At 39.3% G+C, this 13,074-nt stretch overlaps 1 protein-coding gene across 1 annotated transcript in view; it reads right to left on the bottom strand.

Moving 5' to 3' along the window:
- The window catches only part of PREX2 (phosphatidylinositol-3,4,5-trisphosphate dependent Rac exchange factor 2), a 291,402-nt gene that overhangs the window by 168,732 nt on the left and 109,596 nt on the right, over positions 1-13,074 (bottom strand). Inside the window, exons 8-9 of the mRNA XM_047073746.1 lie at positions 10,964-11,067; positions 272-421 (exon numbers count right to left, since the gene is read on the bottom strand). Coding sequence (XP_046929702.1) covers positions 272-421; positions 10,964-11,067 — 254 coding nt within the window. The remainder of the gene's footprint in view (positions 1-271; positions 422-10,963; positions 11,068-13,074) is intronic.

The raw sequence follows: 13,074 nt of genomic DNA, 5'->3' as shown, positions 1-13,074 counted from the left end.
TCATAGCAGCCTCAACAGGCTAACATAATATTTAAAAGACACTGCTGGCCACAACATAATTATTTCACTAACTATACAAGGTTTTTCTTTTCTTTCAGTGATACTATTAGAAGTATCCATAAAGTATTTTAGCATGGGTCTTACCTCACTTGGAAAATCCAGGTGAACATCACACACCTTTTTACTTTCTCATAATTTCTGCCCATTGTCTGCTTTCTTGCTAAGGTAGAATCTTCACAAAAGTGTAATAGTGGCCAATTCATACACCCACCTTTTCTCCGTTCTCTTTCTTTCAAAATAGCTTCAAACCATTCGTGCTTCTCTTCAGGTGTTTTTGCCATGCACACGAACCATTTATTTTTTGCTGTGTTATGTATTTTCCATCCATTGATAACAATGTGTCCACTACTATGGAAATCAGCTGGAAATTAATGGGGGTAAAGGTGAACAACAAATATATAAATTATATCAACACAACCATACAATTCACAAAAGTTCCAACACCATTGGTTCTTAAAAGTTTCTTCGCTTTAAATGTGTGAAATGAAGAACATAAAAATAAAAAATCAAATGTTTGTATATTAAATGCAGTTAGTGCTCAGGAATAAAACACTTCTAACTCTTAATATTAATATATTACATGAAATTAAACATCTGAAGGATTAACATTCCTTTCCTCTATGTCCAAAAATATTGTTAAAGTTCCTAAAGCAATAAAAGAAGAACGTGTAAAAGAATTTTCATCTCAATAATCAAATATCCAAGGTGTCAGATTCATTTTGCCTTTCTAATACTCATTTGAAATATTACTCTAGCTTTCAAAAGCAAAGTATATCCCCACCGAACAATTTTCAGCTGTTTCATGAACCACACAGGAAGAATCAGAACAAATCAATGGAACATACCAAGAACACATTTACCTAATCTTTAATAAATGGAAAGGTACAAATAAATGTCAATCCATTATCCTTGCTCATGAAAAACTGAAAAATGTGCACTCTTTAAAACCACATCATTCCATATAGGAAGAAGAAATTTTTCTTTGAGTATGAATTCACATTGTCTTTTTTTAGGTCTCCCCATCATTTTGGCTACACTGTCATGCTAGATTTGAAAATGTCAACAGGAAACCCTCTACGGCAGTTCTGCCTAATAGCAGGTAGGGAATAGTGATGTTACTTGTATCCAGCATTTACTGGCATGACAGTCTGCAAAGCAAAGATTTCAAAATGAAAAAACATATGACAAAGGCCTGAGTCAGCACCTGCACCAATTTAAAGTGACACTTTTCATTCATCTCCCTGACAGTCACTAAATAGTAATGGTGGGTGGACAGGAGGTGAGACACAAAACGTTAAAGGTGGTTTAGAGAAATAACTTTGTGGCACTGTACTTGTTTTTTGTTTCTTTGTTTTTTCTCAAATGGCCTTATTTTATTTGGTGAGTTCTGAGTAGAGGCAGACATGATGCCTGTAGTCTTTTTAGCTCCAAAATCACCACAAGGTATCTGCGACCAGATTGACTATTCCAAAAATGCATTCTCAAATGATTCTGTATATTGAGGGTCTTGAAAAAGTCCAACTTATAGTGGGGCACCTGGGTGGCCCAGTCAGTTAAGCTTCAGCTCAGGTCACGGTCTCGCGATTTGAATTCGAGCCCCACATCTGGTTCGTCACTGACAGTGCAGAGCCTGTTTGGAATTCTCTCTCTTTCCCTCTGTCTCTCTGCCCCACCCCTGCTTGCACTCTCTCTCTCTCTCAAAATAAATAATAAACTTAAAAAAATTCCAAGTTATACTTGAGCCAGGAAAGAATTATGTTAGATATTACTCTATAATATAATATATATGTTATAATATATATAATATATATATGATATGTGTGTGTGTGCCATAATCCTGTTAATAATAACAATTTCTGATAAAATAAGGATTCAAATGGCAGAAGATTTCCCCCATCAGGAAATCGCCATATGTTTTATTTTTATTTTATTATGTTTATTTATTTTGAGAGAGGGAGAGAGAGAGAGAGAGAGAGAGAGAGAGAGAGCAGGGGAGGGACAGAGAGAGAGAGGGAAACACAGAATCCAAAGCAAGTTCCAGGCTCTGAGCTATCAGTGCAGAGCCCCACGAGGGGTTTGAATCCCTAAGCCGTGAAATCATGATCTGGGCTGAAGTTGGATGCTCAACCAACTGAGCCATCCAGACGCCCTGCCATCTGTTTTGAAAAGGAATTTGTGTACCTTTCTTCTTATCTGTACATATTTAGTTCATGTTCATATCCTATATAAAGTAGCAGAACTTTTTAATACATGTCAGATAAGTATCAATGGAATTAGTAAGGAAGTAAAAATTATTAGTTCATAATTATACCATAATCCCTTGTTACTACTTATAAAAATAACCAACTGAGAAAATATGATAAATTGGTGGGAAAAAAAGATCAAGTTGCACATGTCCACATAGACCCCCCTCCCCGCATGGGTCACTTTACAGGGCCAATATCACAAACAAGCATAAGCTTTTCACACTCTCCCTTCTTCCACAATCAGACTGAGATCAGCTAAGAGAACCCAGCACTGCAGCCTAAAAGACCCCACATTCCCACTAATGATATTACCCTTTACCCACACCCCAGGTAAAGAAAATCACCATAGCCACATGTAACTTGTAGTAATAAAATATTGGGCTTACTTTAAAAGGAACATGGTGTAGTCTTTCCACAGAACACAGAGGAACACAAGTTCATCTACCAGGGTGATGCTTCTGACCCTGCACACCACGTGCCCTGGGACAGACACCTCTGCAACCTGGGTGTTCCTTCCTTCCCTCCCTCGACTATTTGAGTCTGGCACTGCTCTCTTCACACCCTGCTGACTCTTCCTTCAACATTTTTCATCAGGCCATTCCTTACTTCAAAAGCCTTTGTTAGCTCCCCAATGAATCAGGGGAAAACATAGAGGATTGCTTTAGCGCTTCTCTTTAAACCGACTCCTATCGAACAATGCCATTTTCCACTCTGTTCCCCTGTGGCCCTGCCACTGTTTGCTGCTTTCCTCCTCCTTGTGCTGTGACTTCTCACCTGTTCTCTAGGCTGAGGCTCTCATCAAGCCACCAGCCCTGCTCTCTGCCTCAGCAACTCTTTCTTCTCTTTAAAGTGTACCCGCATCTTCCATGAAGCCTTGCCTAAGCACTACAACCTGTGCAAACTTCCCTTGGAAAATGTATGGCTGAACTCAAAACCAGACAGGTCAGCACATGATTGCATGTGGCTACTGTTTCATGTACAGAAAGCAAGACTGTTAATTGACTGTAAAATCTACTATGTCAAATGATAGGTACATCTCTGTTCCAATATAATATTTTGAAAGAATAGCTTATGTCACCTAATAAATTAAAATGAAAGGATAATGTCACTTTTTAAAGTTTCTGTGCTAACTACTTTCTACCACACTAATTTTACAAATCATAAATAATTTTAAACATATATACAAATATGTGAGTACATATATACGTATATACATACATATGTATCAAAATGTAGTATAAATATCATAATGATATCAGTTACCAAATTATCAGTGTTATAAAAAATAAGCAATTGATTCTCATTTATTTCAAAAGAAATATATGATGTATTTAGTGATATATAAATGGCTTCATAATTTCAATCACAGCACATTTCTCAATAACTTCTTTTTTTTATAATTTTAAAAAATATTTATTTATTTTTGAGAGAGAGAGAGAAACAGACTGCAAGCGGGGAGGGGGGAGGGACAGAGAGAGAGGGAGACACAGAATCCAAAGCAGGTTCCAGGCTCTGAGCTGTCAGCACAGAGCCTCAAGTGGGGCTCGAACTCACAAACCGCGAGATCATGATCTGAGCTGAAGTCAGCATTCAATCAACTGAGCCACCCAGGCACCCCTCAATAACTTCACTCTAAAAAATAAATTTGAATTGAACTTATTTATAAAGAACAGCCACATAAAGATCATGGAAAAGCCTAGCAGTGCTTTTCCTTAGTAGAAATTTAAAAATATTGTTTTTACTGAAAGAACATTAATGGCAAGTGCAGGAATTTTCACTTATATTTATATCTAAAATATAATTCTATAGGAAGTGTTAACAAGGAATGGAAAATTGTCATTCATTAAGTGTAGAATATCCAAATTCAAGTCTCCAGGCACTGATGTTTTTCCAAAAAGAGAAAAATCCAAGGGGCAGCCGAGAACAACTCACTAATTACTTTGAAGCTATACAGTTTGCAAATTCCTCACTCTTAATCCAGCATAGTTTTACATAATGAGATGAGGTTTTGCTAAAACTGATACTACTATAACTCTCAGTGGAAATGCTGATATCCTTTCAATAGCATGAGTTTTAATGAGATGGAAGCTAGCCAAGTACCATATACTCAGGCTATGAAACAGAAGAAACTGCCAGAAAATATTATTCAAAACATCAAGAAACTGATGTCTAAACAATGTATTTAACTCTTATTCTGGTGATCAACAGTGTGAATGCATAAATTTTTAAGAGAAATTTTAAAAATTAAAAACTGAGAACAAACTGAGGGTTGATGGGGAGTGGGAGGGAGGGGAGTGGGTGATGGGTATTGAGGAGAGCACCTGTTGGGATGAGCACTGGGTGTCATATGGAAACCAATTTGACAATAAATTTCATATTAAAAAAATTATAATTTACTTACATTATGAAGATTTAATGTTGAGAAAATTAGTTTTTGGAATAAATCTTTGATTTTATCAAATAATAGAAGAAAATTTTCTGGCATCCAAAATAGCATTAGCCATTATTTATGGCAAAAAGTTAAAAATTAAAAAAAAAAAAAGAGGTTCGAGGGATGCCTAGGTGGCTCAGTTGGTTAAGTATCTAACTCTTGATTTCAGATCAGGTCATGATCTCACGATTCGTGAGTTCAAGCCCCGCACAGGCTGCACGCTGACAGGACGGAGCCTGCTTGGGATCCTCTCTGTCTCTGTCTCTCTCTGCCCTGCTTGAGAACTTTCTCTCTCAAAATAAATAAATAAATAAACTTTTAAAAAAAAGAGAGAGTCTAACTGATTTTTCCTTTTGAAACTAAAAATAGCTCCCCTGACCTTTTTTTTTTAATTCTCAAGAACACTCCTTTAAATTAATAACATATTGAAAATGTAAGTGTATCAGGAAAGAACCCTTATAGTCTTAGTCTTTTCAACATTGTAAAGTTATCCTACTTTTTAATTAAGAATGTATTCAATTCAGGTTACACAACAATAAATATGGCTGATAAGGTAACTATGGTTTATCTATTTGACTATTAAGCAACAATAAATACTATGTTATGTGGCGATAAGACATGAAGATAAAGATGACTATAATTCACACAATGATTTTATTTAATTGAAAAAAGGATATAAAACTAGAGTTCATGTTTTTAAACATTTTTGAAAATCTATGCATAAAAAGAAAAATTGAAGGAAGTATTAAAATTCTCATTTACTTCTCTTTATATTTTCAACTTTTTGTTATTTTCAAATTTACTTTATTTTTTTTAAGTTTATTTATTCAGAGAGAGAGAGAGAGAGTGCATGAGAGAGCAGCAGAAGGGCAGACACCGAGGGAGAAGGAGAGAATCTTAAGTAGGCTCCACACTCAGTGCAGAGCCTGACATGGGGCTTGATCCCATGACCCCGTGACCATGACCCAAGTCAAAACCGAGTCAGATGCTCAACCGAGCCACCCAAGCACCCCCAAAATTTTCTTTAATAAGCAAAATTTAATTTAAAAAAACCCAATGTGTTCAGTATCTTTGAATGGTTTCAAATATTTATATAAAAAATGGTAGCTGAAACTTTCTTTAAAAATCCTGTTCACTTTCAAGAACACCTTAAAGAATAAAAATTCTCCATCTTACCTAATTCAAATTTGACTACTGTCCTGCAATCTATGGTTTGCCCAACATTGAACTACAGATCACATTTTCTAAAGGTCACCATTCTTGCCCTTTGTCCAACTACACAAATAAACTTGTTCTTAAGAAAGAATTTACAAATGATCTGGTATACTTTTTTAAAATATTTATTAAATGTTTTCTTATTTATTTTTGAAAGAGAGAGAAAGAGACAGCACACAGGGAAGGGGGGCAGAGAAAGAGGGGGATAGAGGATCTGAAGCAGGCTCTGGGCTAACAGCAGAAAGCCCGAGGCGGAGCTCAAACTTGTGAACTATGAGAGCACAAACTGAGCCAAATTCGGATGCTTAACCGACTGAGCCACCCAGGTGCTCCTGGGGCTACGTTTTGAATCAATTTCCAAGAATATACTATGAAAATTACAAAGAAATTTAATTGTAGAAAGTTCGACAGTTTTCCTACATATAGCTCTTAAGCTGGATACTTTTTATGAATCATGTTTAAACTGATATACTCATAAACAAGGAATAGGAATTAAATTAGAGGAATCCCCCAGGGGCACTTGTGTGGCTCAGTCGGTCAAGCGGCCGACTCTTGACTTCAGCTCAGGTCATGATGTCATGGTTCATGGGATGGAACCCCATGTCGGGCTCTGCTGACAGTGGAGAGCCTGCTTGGGATTCTTTCTTTCTCTCTCTCTCTCGCTTTATCTCTTTCCCTCTCTCTCTCCAACACTCCCCTACTCACTCACTCACTCTTTCTCTCTCTCTCTCTCTCAAAATAAATAAATAAACATTTTAAAAAAATTAGAATTCACCCAAATGAGAGTCGGATCTAGAGAATGGTGGAATGGAGGGGCACCTGGGTGGCTCAGTCAGTTAAGCATCAGACTTTGGCTCAGGTCATGATCTCATGTTTGTGAGTTCGAGCCCCACATTGGGCTCTGTGCTAACAGCTCAGAGCCTGGAGCCTGCTTCAGATTCTGTCTCCCTCTCTCTGGCCCTCCCCAGCTCACACTCTCTCTCTCTCTCCCTCTCTCCCTCTCTCTCAAAAATACATAAACATTAAAAAAAATTAAAACTATAGAGAATGGTGGAATGGAAATCTGGCCACATACTCAATGGCTACCATCTTTGTTGAACATAAGAAGTAATGGATAACACGGATATATTAAAATAAATACACAGATTTTTACATTTCTGCATGTCTTATCATCATTGCATTAATTTTTTTGTATTCTGAGATATAACTGATATAATCCAACTCATTAAACATTATAAATAAAAGTAGAATCATGTTTATTTTTCAAAAGATTTGAGATAGTTACACATTGGCTAAAAAGCTTAGTCTCATTCCAAATGCAATTACTTCTGCAAGTTTTGAGCTAAATTAGTGCAAATGGTTGTCTGATGGAGGCCCTTAGAAAAGAAAAGCATTTTACTTATAACTAGAGTATACAAAAATACCTAGTATTTCTACAATATATTCAAATAGATGGGGGAGAATTTAAATTTTTCATCGAAATTTCTAAGCATGCTTAAAAATACATCTTGATTAATTAATTTTTATTATTTATACCACAATATGGTATCGTTGTTTGTTTCTGGTTTTGGCAATGAACACAAAAGCCTGATGATGGTATTTGCCATCCCTTACCGAATTCATCCAGGGTCCTAGCGTGGGAAGAACTTGGTATACAGACACTGATCAGCTCTGCTGAGATCTATCAGCATCAGAGCTCCCGTTTATAAGTATAAAGTAAGAACACTTAGGGGCACCTGGGTGGCTCAGTGGTTAAGCATCTGACTTCAGCTCAGGTCATGATCTCACGGTTCGTGAGTTCGAGTTCTGCGTCGGGCTCTGTGCTGACAGCTCACAGCCTGGAGCCTGCCTCCGATTCTGTGTCTCCCTCTCTCTCTGCCCTTCCCCCTACTCACGCTCTGTCCCTCTCTATCAAAAAATGAATAAACGTTAAAAAAAATTTTTTTAAAAAGAACACTTAAAACCTGAGCTCATCAAAAATAGAGATTCCATGATGGAAATGACCAAGAAAACAGGAAAGGAGAAAGTTGGTGCAGCACCCAGTGTCTCTCAAAACAAACAACCAAAGTCAATTTCTATACATTAATGCCGTATCTCTTCATTGCTCTCCAGTTGGTCCCTACAGATTTAAAATTCATATGGAGTCGCTGCTCCATGTTTCTCAAGGTATGGCCACGGGCACCTGAGAAACCTCACTCCAGTCCCAGCTCCATACCAAACAGCTGGGTAAAAGTGGATGAGTTAGTTCTTAAGTGTGGCCTGGTTTCCATCATCCGAAATGTTAACAGGGTATATGAGTTGATCTTCAAGATCCTATTCATCTCCAGAAATTCTATTTTTAAATTTCCATGTCCTGGCTGAGGACACATACTCCTCCAAAAGACCTAGTACACACACATATGAGAAAACCAAATTTTCTTTGCAGGAAGCAAAGGGAAGGTATCCAGCTGGAGCCTAAAATGTCTTTAAGTGACGTTGTAGCAAGTATTTGCAGCCAAATTTCAGCAACATGCTGCATATGTATGTTGAAGGGGGAAACAAAACCTTAACTGAATAATACAAAGTGTAATTAATTTCTTCATCATATTTCAATGAATCCTGAGCCTTGGAAGTTTGTGTCAAGATCTGTCATTAGACACTTTATCACTAATATTAGTCTTCCCCACTAATTTGTATTTACCAGGGTCTGAGGCCTTGTTTCTATAATGCCCCTGTCCCTCAGGTGCCGAGGTCCTGAAGGTGAAATTCTTACCAATGCTAAAATAACTTTTTCATGGGGTTGAATCCAAAGACCACTTGCATTAAAGCTCCATCACCCCACATAGGCTCACCCCCATATACCTATCTGACACAGATATGCTGAAGATGCTATTTTATGCCCATGCCTCCAAAGGCCCTGGGCTCCTTCCATTTCTTTATCTTATGCCCCAATTTCCCATAGCATAGTAATCATTATCAAAATTCAACACAGTTTACCCAAATTCACTTAGATTACCAATGCAGATGGCGCAAATGGAGACAACCACACCATCTGGGAGAGAGGAAAGGAAGTGAGACACAGGAGCTTTATGAAAAAAACAAACAGAAGGCTGAAGCAACAGGGGACAGGTGGTTCCACCAGGGCAGACGAGGCCAAGAAGGAACAGAGTAGAGCTTTGAGTGTGCCTTCCCCTGCCTCCCGACCTCAAGTACGTGGGCTTTTGGATATTCTCTTGAGCAATAGGGTTACTGAAGTGAGAGAGCTGTTCACATTTTAGACAGGCAACTTCCTAATGTCACTAGTCTCTTTTCAAAGCATTAAAATGAATTAATGCCACCTTATAAAAATACCGTGGGGGTGCCTGGGTGGCTCAGTCAGTTAAGCGTCTGACTTTGGTTCCGGTCACGACCTCATGGTTCCTGAGTTCAGGTCCCACATTGGGCTCTGCGCTGACCATGCGGAGCCTGCTTGGGATTCTCTGTCTCCCTCTCTCTCTGCCCCTCCCTGACTCGCTCTCTATCTGTCTCAAAAATAAATAAATAAATAAACATCAAAAAATTTGAAAAAATAAATATTGTGCACATCCTGCCAAGGAAAGATAGCCTACTAGGTCCCACATGTGAGCATGTATTTGCACCTGTATTATAGAAAGGGATTTTTAGCTGTGCCACCTGTCAGCTCCACACTCCCTCTCTCCCCTAGTCCATGAGGAACCTCACCACAAGACGACTTGGTTCCCAGGCAGTACACCTGAGTTTTGCTCATTGCATGTCCTTCCACCATTACCTGAAACAATCATGCTTTACTATTTTATATTCTGGACAATTTTTAGGATACTGACAATGGGATAGAGAAATGGCACATAGGTGAGCACTTTTGAAAATTTGCACCCCTGCAAGGATAAACATTCTTCTCCCCTCTGGGACTAAAAGATGGTAACAAAGGTATGTGGTAGAGGGGAGCTGACCTGTGCCCCAATCCCAGTTTAAATGAAGTATTATACAGAACACTTCTGCATATGGGAATTAAAGTCATTTAGCAACAATTAATATATGTGATTTCATCTTGTCTTTTTCTCCTAGAAGCATATCTTTGAAATCTAATTAAAATCATCGGGGGAAAATGTGATCCAATTTCCTGAACATTCATATTATAGACTAGTACATAACCACATAATGGGATCCATATATTTTTTCAAATAAAAATAATTTATGTAACTTCATTTTATTTAATGTTTGTGACTGTGATTTCACGAACTTACTTATCAATGTCTGTACCTCCGGATCTGCAGAGCAAAAATGTACCATCTATAAGTAATAAAGTACTTAAAATGAGGACTTAAAATACACAAACCACCTTCATCCACAACTTTTCTCTGTAAGAAAATTGACATGTTTCTACACACAACGGCTATCTAGCTAAAACGAATCTAGGGTTTTATATATTACATTGTAGAATAGAATATATTACACGAAATATAATATATATTATACAATAGAATATATGAAAAAATCACATATATACTTATAAAAGATAGTGTAACTTAAAAAGAAAATAAATTCATTCATTATTTTCTACACTCATGCTGGCTATACCAGGAAATATGAGTGCGTATGTCACTCCTACTCAGCAATTTCTTTGTATCTCTGTGTTGAATGCTAGTGTATTTATACAATAGAATATATGAAAAAATCACATATATACTTATAAAAGATAGTGTAACTTAAAAAGAAAATAAATTCATTCATTATTTTCTGCACTCATGCTGGCTATACCAGGAAATATGAGTGCGTATGTCACTCCTACTCAGCAATTTCTTTGTATCTCTGTGTTGAATGCTAGTGTATTTCACCCAAATATAATTTTCCACTTTGACAAGAATCCTCTTCTTCCTTATCATGCCTTTCTCCTCCAACTGCTCTACCTAACAAAGTTTTCCTAAGCTTTAATGTACCGCAAAAGAAATATTCAGGTGAGAAGTTTGTCTTATGAGGGAGCTGGCGTCTCATTTTAAAATCACTAATTACCTACCTGTGCCATCGTCCACGTTCTCCACTTCCATCACCTCTGTATTGATTCGGCCACGAAAAAGGTACCGATGTCCATCTGTAGATGCCTTGCTATTCTTCAACCGTCTTGTGATGAAATGAAATCACAAAAATTTTGTTACTAAACTTAGTAAAAAACAGTATTGAAGCAATATAACTTAAGCTAGTCTTAAAAAAAAAAAACAGACATTGATGCAATCAATGACACCAAATGTTAGGCTCTTGGTGTTTGTTTTTTATTTGTGTCCTCCCATTCATAACAGCACTAGTTGCTTTACAAATTGAAACTTATAGACTAGTGTTTTAAAATAAATGGAAGCCCCGGCTGGAAGAAGATGGCGGCGTAGGAGGACGCTGGGCTCACCGCGCGTCCTGCTGATCACTTAGATTCCACCTACACCTGCCTAAATAACCCAGAAAACCACCAGAGGATTAGCAGAACAGAGTCGCCGGAGCCAAGCGCAGTCGAGAGGCCCACGGAAGAGGGTAGGAAGGGCGATGAGGCGGTGCGCGCTCCACGGACTGGCGGGAGGGAGCCAGGGCGGAGGGGCGGCTCGCTGGCCAAGCAGAGCCCCCGAGTCTGGCTGGCAAAAGCGGAGGGGCCGGACGGACGGAGTGTGTTCTGACAGCAAGCGCGACTTAGCGTCTGGGAGGTCATAAGTTAACAGCTCTGCTCAGAAAGCGGTAAGGCTGGAGGACAAAGGGAGGGAGAGCTGCTAGGCCCCCGGACGACAGAGCTCAGTTTGGTGGGGAACAAAGGCGCTCGGCAGCGCCATCTCCCCCGCCCATCCCCCAGCCAAAATCCCAAAGGGAACCAGTTCCTGCCAGGGAACTTGCTCGCTCCACGCAAACACCCAACTCTGTGCTTCTGCGGAGCCAAACCTCCGGCAGCGGATCTGACTCCCTCCCGCTGCCACAGGGCCCCTCCTGAAGTGGATCACCTAAGGAGAAGCGAGCTAAGCCTGCCCCTCCTGCCCCCGTGCACCTTGCCCACCCACCCCACCTCATAGGCCAGATCCCCAGCACCACAAGCCTGCCAGTGTGCAAGTAGCCCAGACGGGCCACGCCACCCCACAGTGAATCCCGCCCCTAGGAGAGGGGAAGAGAAGGCACACACCAGTCTGACTGTGGCCCCAGCGGTGGGCTGGGGGCAGACATCAGGACTAACTGCAGCCCCGCCCACCAACTCCAGTTATACACCACAGCACAGGGGAAGTGCCCTGCAGGTCCTCACCACTCCAGGGACTATCCAAAGTGACCAAACGGAAGAATTCCCCTCAGAAGAATCTCCAGGAAATAACAACAGCTAATGAGCTGATCAAAAAGGATTTAAATAATATAACAGAAAGTGAATTTAGAATAGTGGTCATCATACTCTGGTTTCTCTTCAGATCGCATAAATCTTTCGCCTTAGAATAATGGTCATAAAATTAATCGCTGGGCTTGAAAACAGTATAGAGGACAGCAGAGAATCTCTTGCTACAGAGATCAAGGGACTAAGGAACAGTCACGAGGAGCTGAAAAGCGCTTTGAACGAAATGCAAAGCAAAATGGAAACGACGACAGCTCGGATTGAAGAGGCAGAGAATAGGTGAACCAGAAGATAAAGTTGTGGAAAAAGAGGAAGCTGAGAGAAAGAGAGATTAAAAAATCCAGGAGTATGAGGGGAAAATTAGAGAACTAAGTGATACACTAAAAAGAAATAATATACGCATAATTGGTATCCCAGAGGAGGAAGAGAGAGGGAAAGGTGCTGAAGGGGTACTTGAAGAAATTATAGCTGAGAACTTCCCTGAACTGGGGAAGGAAAAAGGCATTGAAATCCAAGAGGCACAGAGAACTCCCTTCAGACGTAACTTGAATCGATCTTCTGCACGACATATCATAGTGAAACTGGCAAAATACAAGGATAAAGAGAAAATTCTGAAAGCAGCAAGGGATAAACGTGCCCTCACATATAAAGGGAGACCTATAAGACTCGTGACTGATCTCTCTTTTGAAACTTGGCAGGCCAGAAAGGATTGGCACGAGATCTTCAATGTGATGAACAGAAAAAAAATGCAGCCGAGAATCCTTTATCCAGCAAGTCTGTCA

This window comes from Lynx rufus, unplaced genomic scaffold (genome assembly GCF_022079265.1).
Source record: "Lynx rufus isolate CCGP_SWC_20201006 ecotype Redwood Valley unplaced genomic scaffold, mLynRuf1.p SCAF_12, whole genome shotgun sequence".
In the NCBI taxonomy this organism is placed as follows: domain Eukaryota; kingdom Metazoa; phylum Chordata; class Mammalia; order Carnivora; family Felidae; genus Lynx; species Lynx rufus.
Note: the sequence above shows the minus strand (reverse complement) of the source record. Positions and strands in the feature narration are given on the sequence as shown.